The following is a 23,287-nucleotide window of genomic DNA, read 5'->3' on the forward strand; positions in this document are numbered from 1 at the left end:
GTCAGGACTCACTACCGTGCTTGATGGAGGCTTTGCCTCAGAAAGGCGAGATTGAAACCCATGTAAGGATAGTGGGGTTTGGTCCATCATAAATGCTGGTGTTTATAATGGAGAACAGAGTGCCACTGGATATCTGTACAGCCACTCATTAATTGCTTTTCATGTCATGTAAGGATTATTTGTACTGAGATTTTATACAGTAGTCCCTCCATTTAAGTAACTGCATTTTCTACTAGTCCGAAACAGCCTGCATTGACCATACCCAGTAAGCTATTGTCTCACCAATCACTTTTCCATAACCTTTCACCAACATTTGTTTTAAGGCACTGCCATTTCTTAAGAAGTCTCTTGACTCTATTAGAGGACAATGTTAATCTGAAACGAACAAAACACTCTTCTCCAAAGATGACATCCTTTTCCTCACACACTGAAGCAGTAAGTGGCTTAGGAAGGGGGGAAAACTAGTTAACTAGTTGCTAAAACTGCCTAGAGCCCCTGCCTATGAACTCAAAAAATACTATTTATCACATGGCTCTAGAGCCTAGATATGCAAAGTTATACTAAAATAGTATTAAAACTTTCACATCTTCTACCCACACAAATGGAGCAGACCCCTCCTGCCTTCCCCCCTTGCTCCCCTCCCCCCCCACCACTTCCAGCCTCAAATATCCTGGCATAAAATGATCAGACAAAATAGGTGACTTATGTTTTTATTGGTTCCTCCAGACTATGATGACATTTCCTAAAACACTGAGCCAGGAAACTCTTAATGTCTCTGAAAAAGTGAAAAGGGTCAGGCTATTTCAAAGGGCATGTGTTTGCTAAGGAGCCTTTGTTATAGATGTATAGGCCACTTAAGATTCGATTAATAAAAACAAAAGTATTTAGCATTCACATAATATTTCTAGCTTTAAGGTATATTATGGATGCTTTTGTAATACCTCTGTGTTAACAAAGTGTTACCCCTCTTCACCTTTTTGAGAATTAAAATAAGGAGGTTAATCAGCTTGTTCAAGATTCTGTTAAGCAGCGCATCCATTCCAAGATCAGAATTCTCCACGGATCTGTACATGCTCCCAATCTCAGGATGTTATTGGAGGGAGAAATGGAAATGGTCTCAACTTATCAACATTAAAAAAAGGAAGACCAGTAAGATTTTCTAGATTTACCTCAGCTGCATTGGCCTGCATTTGGCAGCAGCACAAGTCAGGTCAGGCACCTGCAGATGGGGTTGGACTCCTTAAAAAAAGCTCTGTGTGTTTTATATACAACCACCAAACCAAACCAACTGGTACTCGTAACAGGAGCATAGCACACTGCATGCAGGGCAGAAAGAGGGATCCTGCACAGGTTCAACAAAACCTAATTTTCTACTGCATACTACATGTATATATGGGGCCAGATTCACTTCGTTGGTTCCATATGACAGGATGAGGGGCAGTGAGTACAGACTGAAGCACAGGAGGTTCCATCTGAACATGAGGAGAAACTTCTTCACAGCGGGGGTGCCAAAGCCTCAGGCTGCCCAGAGAGGTTGTGGAGTCTCCTTCTTTGGAGACATTCAAAACCTGCCTGGACACATTCCTGTGTGATCCGCTCTGGGTCAACCTGCTTTAGCAGGTGGGTTGGACTAGATGACCTCCAGAGGTCCCTTCCAACCCTAACCATTCTGTGATACCTCTTTGTTTTAAGGCAGGTCTGGGAATTATCAAGGGGGACTTGCACAAAAGCCTTGGAAGTATGGGTGCTCCAAAGGCATCACCACCTCCTTCATGGCTGGATTAATTTTACCCACAAACCCAGTTCTGATTCTGACTGCACTATAGGACACACAAAGGTCAGTTCCCTAACACAGGGCTTCAAAGCAGATTTAAACCCAACCTGCCTACAGCATATACAGTATGTTACAATATAAACAGAAGAGAGTGCTGAGGCATCCTAAAAGAAGTACAAGTCACTCGCTCTTACTGACTCAAGAACCTCACTCCTCTGTCGTGTCTCCAACAATCAGGATCTGCTAACACCACAAACGCTGCAGGTAACAATCCCAGTATTGCACAGTGCCATCTCCTGGGCAAGCAAGACTGGAAAATCCCCCTCACGCCTCTCTTCTGTCTCACAGCATCCATCATTTTAGCATGGTCTTCCGTGTGCTGGCAGGCCAGGCGTCACCTCTGTTCTCAGCAGGCAGGCCATGAATTCACGGAAAGAAGAGCAGATTGTTTACAGCTCGCACCACGAAACGTGAGCCCCAGCAGCCCGCTCTGGAGGGAGGCAGTAGCTGCACAGGCAAGCTCCATGCAAAGCCCCACGATCAAGTTCATTCTGGGTTGCTGGCTAATCACAAATGAGCAATCAGGGCTTCCTTTCAACATCCAAACAGGAAATGGGAGTGGAGGAAGTGAAAGCTTTATAATTTCTTGCATGTTAACAAGTTTCATGAGCCACTCCAAGAAAAAAGTTCTGCTAAGTGAACTTAAACCTAGCACATTGTCTGCCTCAATGGCAAGTGTTTATCTTTAAAGCCAAGCTGCACATCTTGGAAAGAAAATAGCAATGCAAATATTTCATTCGGCACAGCTGCATTTCCAGGATAAGAAGACATCAAGCTACGGAATAAATTTGAGTATCCTACCTTACTGTAATCACAAATCTTGAGATTACAATCCTCAAACCAAACCAGAGCTGTTAACACTGCTATCTCTCTTTAAATATTCAGAAAAAAAACCAAAAAGCAAACAAAACAAAGAAAGACCCCCCCCCCAAACAAAAACAAAACCACAAACAAACAAAAACAAAAACAAAACAAAAAACAAACCAACCAAAAACCAACAGGATCAAAAGGGTAACTTTTTACTTACCATAAACTATTAAATCCATAACAGCTCCTGACAACAGAGCAAGAAAATCAGACATAATGTGTTAGCTCAATTTCTTTCCACTATCTTTTAGGGCTACTGTCTACATTGGCTCTTTATATGCTACCATTTCTGCCTGGCCATACAGCAGAGGGTCAGGAAAGCTGCAGCAGAAAGTCGCTGTGGGACAATGAGAAGCCTAAAAGGCCTGAAGGAGCAAAGAACTGTCAGGCCTCCATGCCAAATGAGCTTACTCCATCTTCAGGCCACCATATCACAGACCCTGGCAACACTGAAAATCCCAGCCCATGACACACTCCTAACCTGGTGCTATGTTTACTGCAAGACAAAGAAAAAAAGCTTTGTGCAACGGTTGAGCAGCTCTCAAGAGTTCAAAATAGATGAAAGGCCAGTCTGTTGGTTGCCTGGAGATATTAAGACAGATTAGAGACAAAAGTAAGATGACTTATATGGGTGGGTGCAGATGGAAGTTTTGAGGGGAAAAAACCTGCCTCAGGACTACAGCGTAGAACTATCTGGTTTTTATGGATGTGCCCAGACAAAAATCTCTTGAAGAAGCTGTAAGACTCAACAGTACAGAAAGAGATTATTTAAGTGGGTCGCATATAGAACAAAGGCAAAGAAACTTAGAAAAAAACCCCCAAAACTGCTGTCAATATATCCACTGCAAAACCTCATTATCTCCTAGGGATGCAAACAAGAACAGACATATAGTTACCATGGCACACAATAAACTGGCTGGATAAGTAAGGGGCTAAAACTGCGCGGGTGAATGATCTCCATTATGGAGTGTGAAAGCACGTTTTTTCCCTAGTTCAGCAATAGAGACATGAGCAATCCTAGTTCCAATGCAGCATTTACCATAAAGTGCTGTCTGCCATAAGTCACCTCAATGTACTTGATAGACTATGCACAAGGCTGGAAATGCTGACCTTTCTGTAGACTCTCATATTATTGCTCTGAGCAACAAAAAAAAAGAGGAGAAAGTCTGTTTTAAATGTGAACTATCCTGGATCCTCCAGGGTCAGATCATTTTCACAGTAGGAATTCCGTGTTTCCAAGGTGATAGAAGGGTGATCAGATATTTAACCAGCCTGGGTTTTAGACCACCCATTAGCAAAATCTCTCCAGAAGAAGAGTTTGGAAAGCTGAAAAACAATGATTGTGTAAGAGTGCTCAGTTTGGTGGGGGTTTTTTGTTGTTTAAGACTTAACCATAGGTAGGTATTAACCTCTTTCACTGGAAAGACGGATATTCTTTCCAAATGACTCGTATTGCTGTCTTGCACTCCAAGACTCACAGTATCCACTATGTCCAAATGTTTACTTCAGTGGAGTCACTGACTATCTCATTCACTTCTCTCGTAGGATGTTTGTATCCAGGGCAGCAATGCCACTTCCTACTACGTGAGAAAGACCATGACGACTATGCAGGACTGTTACCTGCTCCGTTCCCAAAATGATGGCATCTGCCAGAACATTCAGGTTTTCAGCCTGTGATGCTCCAGCAGGTTAGTTGATCTTCATGTAACTTCTACAGTACCTAATGCTTTTCCTTAAGACAGAGATTTCTGATTTTTCTTCCCTCTCCTTCCAATGAGCAAGGAGAGAGTTTCCAGACAAAGTTACTTTGGTAAGGAGTGCTGAAGAGCTCGTACCTGTTCAGCAGCTGTGAATTTATCAACAATCCACTGCCAAAAAACGGAGGAGGAATGTGCTTGACAGTTAGTGAGAGACAAATTACGATCCTTGTCCTACATTCACAAAACATCCAAGCTCACATCACATGTTCCATTTGCTTAAGTGTCTAGAGGCAGATGTAGCTGTGATCTGTTTCTCTAGACCAGATACCAGGTAGATGTTAAATAATACTAGGAATGATTTCACCATGAGAGGCTTGTACTGGATCTCACCCAAAACCTTTTTATATATTGCATATATTACTGTCTTGCTGCAATTGCTGTCTCAAAGCAAGAACTTTGACAAATACATGAATGAGATCATCCAGATGAAGAGACCGTATATTTGCAGAGGTGTGGTAATACTTGATAAAATAGATTATCTCTTTCAGTCTGTCTTCCAAAATAAAGATTTTCTTGGATGATGAACTCGGGGGTTCCCAGAATTTTGTCCACGGAGGGTAACTTAATGGGTGGGACATCAGGGTAGGGGCTGTATAACAAAAATCAACCTGCATGACAATGTAGAATGACCACAATTTGAAAATCCCTCTGAGGGCCATATTTGGTAGCTTTCCAGGTCAGCCTCTGGGAACCCCTGACTCAGGTGCTGAATTCTTGTGAGGAATAAAAACTGATCCTTGTGCGTTTTTTTCCCCCTCAAAGATATATTTCTTAAGGTTTTATTTTTTGTGATTACTACTGGGCTCTGTGTTATACAAGCAGAAGACTGACGAGGCAAGAGCAGACCTGCTAACCTTTCAATTTGTAATGTACTTGTAAACACTTGTAAGCTCAAAACAAGTAAGAGCCTTTATTCAGGTCTCCAGCTCTAGAAGTAGCTCACATTAGATTCCAGTGGTGGTGGAAGTGAAGGGACTCTTGCTGCTTAAGTCTTCAGTAGACTTTTAAAATTTGTTTTCATAGTCTGAAGGCCTGGGAAGGTAATGATAACTTTTAGTATTCTCTACAATAGCACTCTCATTGTGGTTTTGATGAGTTATTTGCATGATGTCATTTCTCTGTGCCACAAACATACACAAGAGGAAATATTTCTGCCTTCTGCTACATTTGCAAGCAAGATATAGCCTACAGAGGGAAGAGTAACAGCTGTGGAGCTGCTCTAAAGGATATCAGCCTCCATTTACACCTCTTCAAGTGGAGCTAACAACTGTAAACTGCACCTAAGATCTGAGCACACAACTATGCCAGGCACTCTCCTGCACTTATACCTTCCCTGATTACTTTCAATGGCCTCTCATTCCCAGTTGCACACAGATTCACAAAATAAGAAACGTTAGCAACTTGTTCTCCAGCTTGCAGGGTTGGCAGGAAGATTCACTTGGCTGATATGCTTGTGTCTGCTATTAAAAAGGCTACAGCTTACTTAAGTTCAGGCAAATTAATAGAGAACATCTACCTTAGTCATAGAATCACAGTATAGTTTGGGTTGGAAGGGACCTTCAAAGCTCATCTAGTCCAACCCCTCTGCAATGAGCAGCGACATCTGCAACTAGATCAGGTTGCTCAGAGCCCCATCCAGCCTGGCCTGGAATGTCTCCAGGGACGGGGCATCTCCCACCTCTCTGGGCAACCTGGGCCAGTGTTTCACTACATCCATTGTAAAAAATTTCTTCCTCATGTCCAGCCTGATATTTCTCATGTCTAGTCCTTAGGTACAAGTAAGGTGTAACAGAGAATTCCGTTCCACCAACAGAAACTACCTGAGGAACAAAATACGTGCCTTTATCAGCAAACTTTCTGACTTTTAGCTGAGCTGTTTTGAGGGGAAAAGCCACCAGTGAAATAAGGAAGCAAGCAGATAAAAATCTCTGGAGCATCCTCTCTGCTCAGAGCAGCTTTGCTAAGCAGGGAAACGTGCCCCACACTGCCCCAAGATGCAGGGGACTCCATCAGCGTGAGAGCTCCAGTCCTAAGCAAAAAATGTCTTTTGCCTTTGTTAGCCTGGCAGCCCTGCCAATGAACATGTCAAGTTCTGGGCAGGAAAGCACATGCTAGGTCACGCACTCCTGTCATGCTGGATCACAGGGTGGTGTCTGTGGTTGCGAGACTGCGTGACAACAAGAACGGTGCTTTGCTATGGTTGGAGCACCCTTGTTAAAAGGTCTCATGTCATTAGCAGGCATGACTAGCTGGCAGAAATCTGGCTTAAGTGGAGCAACCTCCTTTTTGCTCCCTATCCCACACAACAGGCGTTGCTGTTTGAGAAATCAAGGCTCATGCTTCCCCAAGTACTTGCCCAGCCTCCTTATGGAAGACAGGAAAACCAGCTGCCTTCTGCTGCAAAATGGGCGCAATCCAGGTCAAGCTATGGGGAAACGTGAGGCCAAAGCTTCACGTGATAGTCTCACAGTCACTGCGTGCACTCTGACACATCTGGTCACCAAGTCAGACAGCTCTCAGAAAGGTGCCCAGTAACGGAAAAGAGAAAAGCCCAAGAAACATCACTTGCTTTTAGCAGAGGATTGGATAGAGATGACATACCATACAGTCACATAGCTGCACAAAAGTGCATACCATGCAGCAGGTTTGCTACACTGCGACCAGTCACGGAGTCTCTGACTTGCAGTCTGTTTAAGAAATACAGTCCTCACTGTTTTCCGTGCTTTATCTCATTCTGATCACGAATTAAACAAGCCAGTCAGCCTATTGTTCTTACCACATGGTAAGTAACTAGCTACATGTAAACAAAACAATTAAGCTCCATAAGGAACTGTGTGCCATTCAAAGCTGAACAAAACATTGCATTTTGTTTTGGGAATCCAAATATGGTAAATTACTGACGGTTAACTATGACTATGGGATTATTCGCTAGACAGAAAGGGTAAGGGGGTCAGGCAGTACAAACTGGAAAATGGGCTTTCTTCCTCTTTACCCTGTCATTAAGCATCTCAAGACCCTTCTGGTCTCACTCTTAGCTGCCTCTTGCTGAGTATCATCACCTTAGCATCACTAATTTATGATAACAGGCGCAAGAGAGAGATAAACTTCATATGCTGGCACAGCTGGGTCTAAACCCCTCACTCTTCAGTTGCAAAACCACAAGGTTCCATCACTATCCCTCCAGGAAAATACCTCTGAGTTGTTAACCTTTTAACATATTTGGCAGTCAAACAATTCATTAGAGGGTAGCACTGCACATAAATACACAACAACTCATTATTTTCTTATTAGCTGTATTCCTGTTGCATCTAGAAGCCCTAAACCAAATCAGACTGTCAACCTGCTGGACAGAATATGCATGGAGGAAGAAAGAATCCCCTCCCCAATGTCTACAAAACCAGAAGCCTGGATACTGTAAAACGAACACACACCCCTAACTCAAAGAAAAACAACTCTTCCACTGCTTGTGTACACACTTTGTTTTGCAGGCTGAATATTCCTATTTTAAATATTTATAGAATATAGGGGTCTTGAATAGACAGGGTAGGAAAAAGCAAAACAAAACAACCAGAAAAAACACATTATTGCATCTATTGGGGGGGAGTTAATAAAGGCAGAAGTAAAAATGCATTGTTACAGCACCCACTGGAATGTCCACTTTTATATTTTAAATGTGCATGCTTTGCTCCTTTGCTGTCCCCAGTTACAGACCTGCACCACAGCTCTCTGCTGTGTCTGTCACTGTGGGGCAGAAGCATATGAGCTGAAACTGGCACAAGGCCTGAGGTGGAAAACCAGCAGAGCTGGGACAGGACACAGCAAGTGGGTGCTGAACCCCAAGGCAGAGAGGTCCCAGCACACCAAGGGGAAGGACAGACAGCAGCTTTCAGGATAAGTTCACAAGTTTCACATTGGAAACCTGGGAGTTAAAACTACAGTAATGGTGAATCTTCCCATTCCCATCAGTCACGCTCTCCCAACCAACTCTACAATGTGGTGTCTATGCTAGTGCTGCCTAGAAACATCCCACCCTCCCGATGAAGTTACACAGTAAATTGTAAGCTTTGGAACACAGCTAGACAAAGGTTATGAAAGCAAACTATGTTCTATTTACTGTAGTACTGCTGAACACATCTCCATCTCCGATGAAGGGTGAAACACATCATTTTGTGCAACAGACTGGCAAGGACAGCTGTTGGGAGGCTGAAATGGCCTGTTACGGTGGTATCATCCGAATGATATAGAGCTATGGGAAAGTGGGACACAGGCTGTGCAAATGCTCTATGCAGTATATTAACAGAAGCACCACAACTTGCAGAAAACATAGAGGACAAACCACTCTGGTTTGTTTTCTAAATCCTGGGTACCAAAAATGGGAGGGGAGGCAGGACCAGGATAAAAAGGATAGAAATAGCCTCAAATTTCATCCTCGGCTTCACGTGCCAATTGCAAATATTACTAGCCCTCAGATTATTACCACCTACCTATCTTCTGTATTCCCTGCAAATATTGTGGGCACACCCATAAAGCTGCCCCTGTAAGATCACTGAGCACTCTATATATGAGGCAACAGAGCTGGGAACATACAAAAAAAACCAGTCAGCTGGTTTTGAATGAGAAGTCCACATCCAATGCTCATTCTCTGTCCCTCAGGTTTTTACTCTTTGCCAGCTGAAGTGAATCCTTCATCCAGCAGAGACAAAGAGGTCTAGAGTCTCTTCTCAGGACATATCTCAGGGTGGGATACAGTGGGAAGGGATGCAAGTCTGGACTAGGGGCTTGTTTGAGGCATCTAGGGACCTGCAGAGTCTGGGACTCATTCTATAGCAAGATCAAGTTAACCCAGAAGAGTCAGAAAGCTGCGAAGGGCTGGATTCGAAGGCCGGGGGTGACAGGGGCAGACCTGGGACAGACTGTAAGACAGTATCTGTCTCCTAGCCTCAGGGAGAGCGGTGTCTACAGAAAGGTTTCCCTTGCAGCCAACACAGGAACAACTGGTGCGGTCTGCAGCTTTACACACCAGTGTGATCACAGTATTAGGAATTCTGATGGAGAAGCATTTAAGATTGGGAAGGAAAAGGAAAGCTGCTTCCAGATCCATGCAGAGACTGAATAGATGGCAAAACTCAAGGCTTCATCAAAGCACCTCAGCTACTTTCAGTAGGTTCTCCTTGTCCTCTGGACAGCTGAGCATCCTTCCTTCCCAACATGACATTTCAGAGAAAGCTATTATAGGAATGCAGGTGCACAGCATTCAGGATGCACTCCCCAAAATGTGCAAATGTAGTACAAGTGTTATATTTACCCTTACTCCTTACTCAAACATTGTATTTCTCTGTCTCCTCTAACCTCTTTCAGCATCTTAATCTTAGCTCTATTAAACATATGCTCTGCCTTTTTCTGCTTTGCCTTCACTCTCTCTAGCTTTCCTTCTCTTCACTTAAACAGCCCTTCCCTTCTTGCATGTTGTTTCCCCACTAACACAACAAAAATCATAAGACTAATTCGATTTCACAGGTGTAGCACAGTTGATTTTAACTTTTGCACTCCCCACACTTTTCTCTGCATTGACAGTGTCCACAAGCCCTCTGGGACTAGGCCTATTCAAATTTGAAGTGTGCTTAGCAAAACAGCACCCAGAAGATCCTGTCTGGCCTCGCAGCATGCCCCAGACAAAGGCACTTAACAACACTAGTAGGTTAGTTTATTTCTTATACAGCCACCACCCTATGCCACCTTAGGATGTTAAGTTTTAGGTCAACACATTAACACCTTGTGATCCATCAGTACAACACCTGATGCAACTTCTGTCAAGGTCACTTTGCCAGCAACTTTAAAGGAGGTTGAGGAACTCCACCTCAGCTGACAGGCAAGAGGGAAAACTGCTGTATCAGGGAAAACTCTTCTGAGGTACAGAGCAAAAGGCCTCTAAATTCCGTCCTTAAAAAAAATAAGGCTGAGTACCTACCGAGTCCTTGCCTCTGGAGCTCAGAGGGTTCTGTAAGCACTTGCATACCATGGTGTTGACCAGGGCTACAAAACCTAGACAGATTGTTTACACAAGCTAGGACCTGGGCATCCTGTTTCTCACGGCACCATCTTCATAACATACGACTGCTGCCAAACATTACAGTATAAATTTCCTACTCGACCTAAGATGCGGTTGACAAATATCCAAAAAAAGAATAAAAATATTTATATCTTAAAACATGTTGACTGGGTAAACAAGATTGTAGCTGGGTCTCTGTTATGTCCTGCTTACCAATATGCAGGCTGAAGCAGACATAAATGTTTACAGCAGTCACTGCTGTGCATGTACACATGCCCGGTGGGCTGTCATTCCTGCTGCTTTGCCTGGCAGGAGCGGAGCAAGTCCTGGACAGGATGACGGGTGCCCACTTATGCAAATCATTCCCACACTCCATACAAACACCATGCACAGGTACAGGTATTATACAACTTTCAACTCTTCTTCATGTCTCGAATGCCATACAGACCCTGATTGTGGCTACGGTATAATGCCTTTCACCATCCTTCATAAATGATTTTATGGAGCCCCTTTACTCCCTCAGAGAGAGGGCCACCCATGTCCTGGATGCATCAAGCACAGCATTGCCAGCCGGGCAAGGGAGGTGATTGTCCCGCTCTGCTCTGCACTGGTGCAGCCTCACCTGCAGCACTGTGTGCGGGTCTGGGCAACACAGGATAAAAACGATATAAAGTTACTGGAGAGCATTGAGAAGAGGGAAATGAAGTTGTTGGTGAAGGGTTTGGAGAGGAAGCTGTATGAGGAGCGTCTAAAGTCACTTGGTTTGTTCAGCCTGGAGAAAAGGAGACTAAGAGGAGACCTCATTGTGACCTACAGCTTCCTCACAAGGGGAGGACGAAGGGCAGGTGCTGATCTCTTCTCTCTGGTGACCAATGACAGAACCCAAGGGAATGTCAGGAAGATGTGCCAGGGGAGGTTTAGGATGGACATTAGGAAAAGGTTCTTCCCCCAGAGGGTGGTGGAGCACTGGAACAGGCTCCCCAGGGAGGTGTCACGGCCCCAAGCCTGACAGTGTTCAAGAAGAGACTGGACAACACCGTCAGACACATGGGGTGAAATGTGGGGTTGTCCTATGCAGGGACAGGAGTTGGACTCGATGATCCTTGTGGGTCCTTCCAGCTCAGGACATTATATGATTATATAGATAATTATCTGAAATGTAAATGAAACAATCATGGCCAAAACCAGTCACTTAGTGGTCAGACTAGTTGTTTTTAAGTAATCAGCCTCAATTCTATTCCTCTGCAGTCCTCATGGCAAGCATTTAAAAGTCCATCTATATGTCCATTTCACTGTCACCAGTCATCTCCCCCTTTATGATGCCTGTATGCTAGAATTCACTGCGCTGGTTATGTGGAAAACTAACCATCCATTATGTTAGTAGTCTGTCACATTTGGCCAAAACTTGCACTCATATTTGAAGGCATGTGCCTTTAATAACTCAACATCTTAGCAATATATTACATTTTTCAATGTACTTTTTAAACTGAGATATATGATTAAAGGTCTCTAAACCTACATATATGTCATTTACTTCTATCTGGAACAATAGTCTTCAAAACGACAAGTGAAAATCTGCAACCTGTAGAAAGCTGGCAATATTTCAATCCCATGCAGCAAGTAACTTCTACGCTTAACTTCGGCAAGCAAACACAGGAAAGAACTGTCCAAATAAAGATACCAGCTAAGGGACATTTTTTTCAGTTAGTACCTTAGAGGATACAATGTTCTAGCTTTAGAGGAATTCAAATACTTAAGAATAATTTTATGTCAGAAGTTGAGCACAAGAGCTCTGTTCCAGGTAAGCACCTGAGTCCACCACTTGTCCTAGACTGAAGGTCTGACACATCATGGCAGCAGGTCTGATTTCCAATGCCATCTTTGGTTTTCCAGTGCAACTATATACTGATATATCACTCCACAGGAAGGAAGAAGACCTTCTGAAATAAGTATTTGCCATCCTAATGAAAGCCACTCAGGTGTATTTACTTTGCAAATTCCTTCTTAGAAAACAGTACCATTAATAAGAGACAACTTGCAATATGCTGAACTGTTAAGAGACCCAACAGCAAAAATCAATTATGTGCTACTGTCTACCCAGTTGGTCTAGTTAATTCTTGTGGTTTTACCATTACTGTATTTTCCTTTTAGTTTTTTTTCTCCCCTTTCCTTATTGCCTGAGGCACACATGCAGGATTTATCTATCTAGACATGCAAACACAGCAATGGCAGAGGATATGGTTGAAGAATGCCTGAACTACCATGTAAAGAGGCAAAAAAAAAGATTATTTTTCCCCTCAAGTAGTCATAGCCATTACTTCTAGCAGGGATATGCAAAAAACATTAAGGCAGATGTATGAACTTTAAGTTGATGATATGCCGTAGCCCATTACATCTGAGGAAGTGTTGTTACAGGGAATGCTAGCGAGAGCATTTTGATATGGGCCACAGCATTGGCTAACACCAGTTTCATTGCTCAATGTGGCATATTTTTCCTATTATGTAATGCTTATTGTAGGTATTATAATGATACATAGCTGAAAGCCATCAGTAAAGGCTTTCACAAGGGACTGTGCAAAGAAAGCTGATACAATGATAAAGAGACAGCACTTGATTGTTTTTCCTTATACTCTCTTGTACCTTTTGGTGGCTGTTAAATCGGTACGTTGTGATCAGATCTCCTAACCTCACCTGCCACCTTTACGATACCATTTGTTAGACCAAATTTAGAAACCAGCTGCTGGGACAAGGGCTGCAGCCTCGTCACTTGTGGAAGGTCACTAAAGAAGGGGGAGGGTGGGGGGGGGCTGGTCCCTTCATACCACTACATGCTGTACAAGCACCATCCTTCACAGGAAGATTTCTTTCAGCACACACAGATTCCAAAACGGTTAGAAAATAGACTAACTAGATGGGGTAGTTATTGGGAAACCTCTCAAAATATGAAACCATATTAGGTGTCTTTTTATTGGCTATGTCTAATTTAAAGTTTATATGTCATCAGGGCAGACTTGCAGAAATCCTCATGAACGCAGTGTAATCAAGCTCTTATTAAAACTAGTCAGACATTTTTACCACCAAAGCCAAGATTTCATTAGGAACCTTTCTCTGGTTACTCTGTTTAACTTTCTACATTTACAGAACTCTGTCAAAATTACCTCTTACAGATTTGAGACTGAATTAACTGATACCTTCCAGGGGGCTCTTTGTCACCGAGAAAAACTGCACTGATTTGGATAGTTTAGGTTATTCAGATCTTATTTCTTTTCTTTTGAGAAACTTCAACTGTGCTGACGATGAGAAACAGATGAAAAAGAGCAGTTTCCAATCCCAGCCTCAGATATTATAATTGCATTAAGTGTTCGTTTAATTATTAAAAGCAGTAGAGTGCAATGCAATAGAAAGTTCAGAAAATAACAGTTTAATGCCTCAAAATTCCTTCTGTCACTGAAAGGCAGCAGAGGTCCAAGAATCCACACCAAGTGGAATTTTAATACAATAAACACGTTTGATTTATTATTAAAAAATAATGTGAAATTAAATGTCTGAGCAATACCCCAAAGGAGCTGGCTACACAGTTAATCCACCAGTTTATTCATAAACCTATTTCCTGGCCAAATACTCTAAATTAAATACAATATCATTACGAACTGCTGAATTGTCTGTAGAAGTCTGCCTATCACTTCTTTAAAATACCACAATGAAGAGATGCTTATTCTAACCTCACAGAGCAAAATATAATTTTGGAACCCTCTATAATTCCACTATGAAATCACCGCAATTGGTCTAAAAATGTAGTATTTTAAAATTTAATACCTCATATTTTGGGGAATAAAATATTTGCATCTTACAAAGGGCAGAAAGGCAGCTCAAGTCTGTCTGTCCTGAAAAACAAGTTTGTCACAATGGAAAAAAAAATAATCCACCGACTGCTTAAATCAAATGAAACAGTCAACTACAAGTCCCAGTCCATTTTGGTTCCTGGTCACTTTTGACAGTGCAGACACATACACAGTGTGCAAGGTGTAGGCTGAAGACATAAGAAGTTGCACGTTGTCTTATAGAGTGGAAAAGGGATAAAACTTACAAGCAAAACTATTTGGTCATAGTAGGCCCATATAATCATTGGTTCCAGATGACTCCTCTCCTTGGCTGGCCTCTTCAGTGCCTTCTGGGCTACCAGAAAGACAAATTCCTTCAAGTAGAGATCTTGGTAAGGTCATCTCAAACATCAAAGGCAGCAACAAAGATGACACACAAACAAATATGGGAGGACATAAAAGAAGATGGGTCTGGAGCAGCTGTCAGAATAAAGGAAGCAAGACTGAGGCTGGGCAGACAATAAGACATCAGAGAAAGAAATGCCAGCAGATTAACATCAAGCTGAGCAGTGAAAGCAAAAAAGGAAAATCGCTATTGCTCTCCCCTGGAACAGAAAAGCAGTCAAGCTAAGAGGAAGAACACTTGGTGAAAGAACATAACTGTCATTATAATATTAGCCTTGCCAATCTTTAAAGTCCCTTAAAACAGGCAAAATCAGTGACTAAGACAAGAAATGAACAGGAAGCACACACTGTGTATCTGGCAGCCAATATTGAGAAAGCACGCAGGATAAAATGACAGAATTCTGTCCTCATACGAATGTAATCAGAGAAGCTGGAAAGGAGGAAAAAGCTGAAGATGTTGCAAGCAGAAGGGAGGAGAATGCAGAGCTCCCATTGCATGTAGGCAGCAAACACAGGTCCAAAGACATGTCTAAACTAGAGACACTGCAATCGCTCAGTGGATGCAGGGTATGGGAGCAGCCCAGCTGTGACTACACAGTGCAGATTATTAGCTCATTACCTATCAACTGTTCATAATCCTCATCTGGCAACACTGACTCTCTCACAGTAGCAAAAACATAGTGTAAAAGTATGGGGAATTTAATGCTGTTGGGTGTGAATGAGACTCTTCCATCACTACGAGAATTTTTTTTGAAAGCAGAAACAGCTCCCAGTTGGGCAGAATCAGAAAACTGCACCTCTTCAATTCGGTCCATGAAGTTTGACAACATAAATCAAAGACAGGCTTTAAACAGGGATTTACATATCTGAATCCTGCATATACAAGGACAAAAAAAGTTTTGGCTGCAAAGGATTCTGAAGTTGCTGAAAACAAGGGATACAGCACTTGTCATAGTTTCTGCAACCTCTTTTTTTTTCTAGGGTAAAAATCATATCCACCCGGCCATTAAAACCAGATTGTGATTTAAAGTCAAATTAGCACCAGAACAAATTCTGGATCAATGTACGTCAGTCATAAAGTCATTTGTTCTTTCTCTTCACTCAGTCCTTCTCCAAGCAGCTAGGCAATGTCTAACACAGTGGGAGTTTGTCTCAAAACAACCAGCTTCAGCTCAAGTATAAGACCAAGTCCTTACACAACAGTAACTACTTTGACAAATTCAGGATGGATGTCAGCTCCAACAAGGGCATGAAATACCCATATTTATATGAAGCCCCTGATTAATGTCTTACAATGTCCAAGTGCCTTGATAAAGCCAGAAACTGAGTACATGGAACTTGGCATCTGGGTAATGATGCCTGTGTATAAAATGCAGATTGCATCCCATCTGTGCTACAAACTGAAATAATGTGGTGAGCCAGTACTGATTTTTGCTGTGCTTGTACTTCAGGCAAATGCAATCTCTACTTACCTACCTCAGGACTGATAAAAGATTGAATCCAGTTGAAGATTTTAAGAGAAAAATGTATTAGATGTAGACAGATCTAAAGACCCCCACATGATACAGATACACAATTTCTGCCATAGAAGCCCAGAGAGAATTAATCGGTCCGGCACATAGTTTTGTGCAGGAACGACATTTTAATAAACACTGTGCCTATGCCCTAAGCAATTACATAGACATCCTCAGAGGTACTAGGAGACAAAATTGACAGAAGGATGAATCACAACCCCAAATGGGCAGTGTCACAGGGCTGGTAAGAAGGCTGAAAAATTACGTCAATTTCACCCCCAACTGAACAGTATAATACAACTCTCATCCAACTTATGCATCTCAACAAAAAGGCAAAAATCTATACCAGAATGTAGGCAATACTTTGACAGATGCTCAGACCATCGTCTGAGCTACATGTATTCTGCAAGGCAGAAAGGGAGGGAATGAAATAATCAGCCTGAGGGTACACTCAAATATTTCTTCAGTTTTGTACATGAAGTCTTGCATCTTTTCATTGTCTCAAACACTCTAGGCAGTTTCCATCATTTAAAAACGAAAAAAACAGTGGTCCATGAAAAGCATTATTTGGGCCTGTAGCTATTTGTGTTTTAACATATAATTAAAATGTTGAACTGAAGTGAATTAAAAACCAGCTAATTTATACTGTGGATGATGTGGTGCATGCTCAAATATGAAGCATATCAGTGAGTCTTATTTTCTGATGTAAAAGTTTGGTCTGCATAGGAATTCAGACTCCAAGTACAAATATTTCAGAGAGCTTTCAACTACAACAAAGACATTTTATACTTTTGCATTGCAGGGGCTGAAAAGGTGGCAGTGAACTTCTGCACTGTTCTGCCTTGTGAGGACTTTACACTGCAGCCATGTTAGAAATGCGGCGACTGAATTTAGGAGCAGCCCTTGCAGTTTAACTCCATAACGAATTAGACCGAAAGAATATTTGCTTTCAACTCCTACACAGGCATTTGTAGTAGTTTTAAAAGGGATGAAAATATCCTGGTGGTTTGCTCCTGAGCTTCTATGATGCAACTCAAGCATCAAGTCATTAAAATTTGGTGTCAAGAAGAGGACTCTTTGTAATTTTAATTGTTCCTTAATTAGAGAAGAGACTACAGTGCAGTGTGGTTTATAATGTTACATAACACAAATAGCAATCATTTTAACAATTGTCTAAATGCATATTTAAACAATTAGCCAATATATTGCCTCAAATATTATAATGTCCAATAATAATTAAAAAATCATTTAAAAGCACTCAAATGCAGTTACAGTAGGAAAGCTCTAAAAACCTATTTAGTGATACAAGAAGTCTAATCTGAACTAGGCGGACAGAACATCAATCCTAGAATGTCTTGATTCTGTGGGTTTATATTAGAAGTTGGCAGAGAGATTAAAAAAAAAAAGATATGAGACCAAATCTGCACCTAATTCAACAAAATAAATGTTTTTAAGAGAAACAGAAGGGCAGAACTCATGGTAGTACAGAACATGATGTGGACAGGCCAACTGACTTTGTCTCAGTGTACTACTCCAAATTCAGCTTTTGGGAATTCTATCCACCAAAGACATTGCTGTCTTTCTCCTCCCCAATTTTTGCCAAACACTGATGATGTGAGGGCAGGACAGGGAGAGATGAGAAAGATCCTAGAGAAGGGAGCTTCCAACCATATGCTATTCTGTTCTCTACTACTGTATAGCAGACTTTAATTTTTTAAACTTTATTTAATGTACTGCATGTTATCATATATATAATGCACATTGTTAGTACGCATTATATCATCCCGTAAATTTCCCCTGCTTGCCTCAGAATCTCTCAATGTACATTCCCTCACGTTTTCTGTGCCTCTGTGCCCAGTTCACTGAGCTGCGTAATGTAAGCCAGAAATTTTATTTCTGTCATGGTAAAGGACTCTTTTATTTTCTCCTCCGTAGTCACGCATATTTTCCTATTTTTCCTTTAAAATAAAAAAAAGTACGATAGACTTTCCTCCTCTTCTCTTTCTACCCACATACTAAAGTAGTACTTTCACCTATTACGTGCTAGAGCAAATGACACAAAATTAAAGGTATTCTGCTTCTGGCATAAATAACAGTTCAACTGCTATAACCTTTGCTTGTTCTCTAGAAGGGAGCTGTAGATGTCTTAGTTCACATGTAAATACTTTTTTTTTGAGAGAGAGAGAGAAATCTATAGCTCATCAACAGTGTCAGGTGAATTCAGCTCACTCTTTATTTAGAGGGTGAGAAGAACCACAGAACAAACAACAGCTACCAGTGACAACTCATCACAAAGCAGTGAAAGTACAAATAAGAGTAAGGACTGGCCAAGTTTGGAATTTGGAGGAGTGAGAAAAGCAAAGCAGGAAGAAAGAAACAATTTGGGACAGAGGACCGCAAATAAAGGGAGACAGACACATGGCAATACTGAGCTGTATAGCCCATGGGGGATCACCACCTCTGGGATTAAGTCCCACAAAAACTTCCAGAACACAGATCTGTTCTGAAAATTTGACAGGTATATGCGAATTATAAATATGTCATTGAAGCAGATGCTATTTTAAGTAAAACATAAGGAGAGATAGGAGTCAAATGCCTGCCAAAAAGAATGGCAGGCTTCTCTAGCCAGAAGAATATTGCAACCTTAAGAAAAACCCCCAGGGTTTAAGTGTCTAATTTTGTTCTAAATATCTAAGGGCAGGGGGGCAGGGGTGATAGACAGGGGAAAAGGAGGACAGGGCTGTTGCAGCAGTTGGGGCTAGAAAGCCAAGCTGTGATACTTTTATTCTAGTTTTAGATGGTTGGTACGCAGAATTGACTGAAAATAGCTAGGCAATGATGCCTGTTGCATTCTGTAGATTAGGATCAGGCAAAGGCTTTATGCTGGCTGTCAGCATTTGAATAGTTCTGAAACATTTCAGAAGATTATGTGAGTCCAGCAGACCTTTTTTTAAAGAACAAAAACAAAACCTCTAGTGGGTTCTTTTAATAGATGTTGACTACAGTCAGGCTTTGTTTGAGAAAGCACTGCTTATTCTGAAATAAGCAGGATGCAGACAAAAAGCTTCATCAGTTCACTGCCCCCTAACAAGACCTTTACTTAAGAGCTCTAACCTTCCATCTACCCATTGTTTTGAGTAAATCCAACCTGAAAGAGAAGAAGTAAGAAGAACTTAACTGGAAGCTAAATTTCTTAGCTGAATAGGCAGGGCATGGTGATATTAAATGGAGAGTGACTCCAGGATAAAGCAGCGTCTCAAAACCTTGTACCTGGATTCTAAGCTGTGAATGTCATCTGCCCTCAGTGTGATTGCAGCCTCGAGCAAAAGTGATGAGGGAACTGCTGTTTGCTCTCACTCACCTGAGTAGGATCCTCAGCACATACAAGAGGACAGTCACAAGCACTAAGGAAGGTTTGCTCGTGATTCTGATCACGAGCAAACAAGATGAACAAGAGATGACAAACTGTGGAATTAAAAAAACTGCACAACCCTTGCATTCCCTCTGTGAGTGGTGACAACTGGATGGCTTCAGGATTCCAACCTAGAGTCAGACAAAAGCATTTGGAAAATTGATATGAGACCATAACACTTACTTCACTGAAGACACACAGTAGTCACCAGCTGCAGAAATCACAGTTTGTCCATTTTTTCCTTACTTTTTCCTTTCTTTTTCTTGGTCAAAAATTGGAAATAGTGACTCACTAGCTCAGTATCCTACAAATCCTACCCCCTGCAAGAAAGTTTAATCATTCTCAGCCACTCCCATCACATTGCAGTCAGTTGAAAAGGTTTCAGTTTTTAAAGGAAACCTGTGATTTTCATAACATTTTATTGTCATACTGAAGTAAGCCATTTAAATCTCTCCACTTTATTACATGCTCCAGTACAGCAAGCAGTCTGAACACAGGGAAATGGATTAGATAAATAGAAATATTTTTGTTATGACCTAATTTAAGGAACTTAAAAATAATACAACTACTTCAAAAACTGCAAGGCATCAAAAGGCTTAAAAATATTGCAGAGACATGAGAGTGCAAGATATCTGGCAAGTATTGATAGAGTAACATTTAACTTGAATGAGAAACAGGAGGCATTCCGAGACACATGGTTACCATTCACATAAATTTATGACCAGGGCATTTCGGTTACTGTAATACTCTTTGTACCAGGAGCCATATGCAATGACTCGCTCTTTCATGTGCAATGTCCGTTTATGTCATATTGGTGAAAATTAAAGAAAGGTTTGAATCTGGAATTTGCTGGCTGTCAGTACAACGTGAGAGATGAAGGTAGTACAGTTTCTGCTCTTTGCAAAAGTAATCAACAGCCCTAGGAGAAGGAATCATGCAGCTTTTACAAACTTCACAGTAAGTGATAGAGGAGATGGCTTTGGGACAAGAGTATACCTATCCCATAGAATCACAGAATCATTTTGGTTGGAAGAGAGCCTCAGGATCATCGAGTCCAACCATAACCTAACCTAATCTAACTCTAGCACTAAACCATGTCCCTGAGAACCTCATCTAAATGCCTTTTAAACACCTTCAGGGATGGTGACTCCACCACTTCCCTGGGCAGCCTGTTCCAGTGCCTGACAACCCTTTCTGTGAAGAAATTTTTTCTAAAATCCAATCTGAACCTCCCCTGGTGCAAATTGAGGCCATTTCCTCTTGTCCTATCATTTGTTACTTGGGAGGAGAGACCAACACCCTCCATGCTACAATCTCCTGTCAGGTAGCTGTAGACAGCGATAAGGTCTCCTCTCAGCCTCCTTTTCTCTAGGTTAAACAGCCCCAGCTCCCTCAGCTGCTCCTCATCACATTTGTGCTTCAGGCCCCTCACCAGCTTTGTCACCCTCCTCTGCTCTCTCTCTAGTACATTATCCTAAATGCAATTAACATCAGTCCAGTAAAGTTCAAAGTACACCTATAAGAAAGCTGCCTAAAATTTCTATCAAACTAATGAATGCACTGCTTCCTTGAATACCTAAAAAGCTCCTTTGTGCATCTGCACTAGCACTAAAACTTTATTAGCATTTTGGCCTGTTCTAGAGGACACCTTCATTAAGCCACTTCCTACCATGCGCTTGATGGTCTTCTGGTTCCTGGAACTGAAATTTAAAACGAACAGTGCAAATTACAGTCTGCAAAGCAGATACACAATGCCATCTGTATTGCAATTCCCTCATTACTTTCACAGTTTATATTATCTTCCGTATTACATTCCTTCTTACAGAAGCACTTAGACATCATAGCAGCCTGAGTAATAAAACCCCAAATTATAAATAGTAGCAACTTCTCCTTATCAGGCAATAAGTGTCCAGGATCCCAAATATGGTGAAGCAATTAGTAAACTGGAGAAATAATGAGTTGAAGGAAAAAATCTTGCAACTCTTATCACAAACTGTTTTTCCAGAGGGTCACTGTCTCTACCTGTACACCAAATTCACGCTGTTAAGATGTCATGGGAAGAATTCTTCAGCCACATGCTGCTCAGTCCTTTGATTCTTGGGTATGATGCCTGACCTTCTCAAATCCTCCTGAAGGCATTTAGTTCAATGGAAGAAAAATCTTGTGCCTAAACCCATAGGAAACACCGCTCCCACAACAGTAACCCAAGCTTGTTTTACCTCTTGTTTCTCCTTTAAATTCCACTGCATATGTCTGCATCTTTCTATTATCTCATGTACTCCATTGCTCTCCCTCTGAGGGTATTTGCACAGTCCAGTATAGCAGTGTAGATCCTTGAATTGGACATCAGTTAGCAGCACATCTACACAAACGCAACACATAAGCATAACATACAGAACTAGCACATTTAGGTTTCCAGTGCCCAGATAAGGTCACTGAAAACTAGGTGAGGTCTTTCTGCACATATTTGTACTGCATTATGGAATCAGGCTCTCTAAAGAATAGTGGAGTCTCCTTCTCTGGAGACATTCAAAACCTGCCTGGACACCTTCCTGTGTAACCTCATCTATGTGTTCCTGCTTCAGCAGGGGGACTAGATGATCTTTTGAGGTCCCTTCCAATTCCTAACATTCTGTGATTCTGTGAAAGAAGAAATAATCTTTCTGCTGTTTGCATAAAGTACCTTGTTTAACATCAGGGCTCAGAAGTGAAGCCCTTAGGTGCTGCACAAGTAAAACCAATGAACAGTAGCAGGAGTCCTCTTACAATTCATAAAAACCACAAATAGACTTCTTTGGCTGCTGAGATAAATGTTTTCCCTTTTGCTATGATAAACCAACATGCCAGTGTGGTTTTCTACAACAAAACATGGACATAGGAGTCACAACCAACACAACTCCCCCATGTATGGGGGACAGAACCCAGCCCAACACCTAGGAGAACTCCAACCCAAAACAGGGACAAGAGAACTTCACATTTTAATAGCTCATCCCCATTTCTTTACCACAATGCAGCCAGATCCTTAAGCAGCAAGGCCACACCTTAAGTTAAATCTAGACAGAAGTTTTCTCATAGGTAAAGGTTTTCAAAGGGAGATGGCGTATTAAGTCAGAAACATTTTACGCTGTGAACTGGTGAAATCTCAAAAGCGTAAGAGCATCATTGTCCCAAAGTGTCGTGGTTTAATCCCAGATGGCAAGTAGGACCATGCAGCCACTCACTCACATCCCCCTTCCCCACAGTGGGATGGAGAACTGGAAAGGGCAAAAGCTTGTGGGCTGAGATAAGAGCAGTTCAACAGGACAGCAAAGGAAGAGATAACAACTGAATATATGAAACAAGTGATGCACAATGCAATTGCTCATCACACATGATGCCGATAGCCCGTTTGACCCTGAACAGCAGCATTTGCCTCACCACCCAACTACAGTTTATATACTGAGCATGATGTCATATGGTATGGAATACTGCTTTGGTCAGTTTGGGTCAGCTGTCCTGGCTTTGCTTCCTCCCAGCTTCTTGTGCACCTGGTATAACACGGGAAGCCAAAAAGTCCTTGACTACCCAGCAACAACCATCAGTGTATTATCAACATTCTTCTCACACTAAATCCAAAACACAGCAC

At 41.8% G+C, this 23,287-nt stretch overlaps 2 protein-coding genes across 2 annotated transcripts in view; one reads left to right on the forward strand and one right to left on the reverse strand.

Annotated features, from left to right (window-relative positions):
• The window catches only part of CMSS1 (cms1 ribosomal small subunit homolog), a gene marked incomplete at its 5' end in the record, with an annotated part of 251,915 nt that overhangs the window by 77,978 nt on the left and 150,650 nt on the right, over positions 1-23,287 (reverse strand). The window lies entirely within an intron of this gene.
• The window catches only part of FILIP1L (filamin A interacting protein 1 like), a gene marked incomplete at both ends in the record, with an annotated part of 165,053 nt that continues 146,103 nt past the window's right edge, over positions 4,338-23,287 (forward strand). Inside the window, one exon of the mRNA XM_080363915.1 lies at positions 4,338-4,389. Coding sequence (XP_080220041.1) covers positions 4,338-4,389 — 52 coding nt within the window. The remainder of the gene's footprint in view (positions 4,390-23,287) is intronic.

Source organism: Nesoenas mayeri (genome assembly GCF_963082525.1).
Source record: "Nesoenas mayeri genome assembly, chromosome: 1".
In the NCBI taxonomy this organism is placed as follows: domain Eukaryota; kingdom Metazoa; phylum Chordata; class Aves; order Columbiformes; family Columbidae; genus Nesoenas; species Nesoenas mayeri.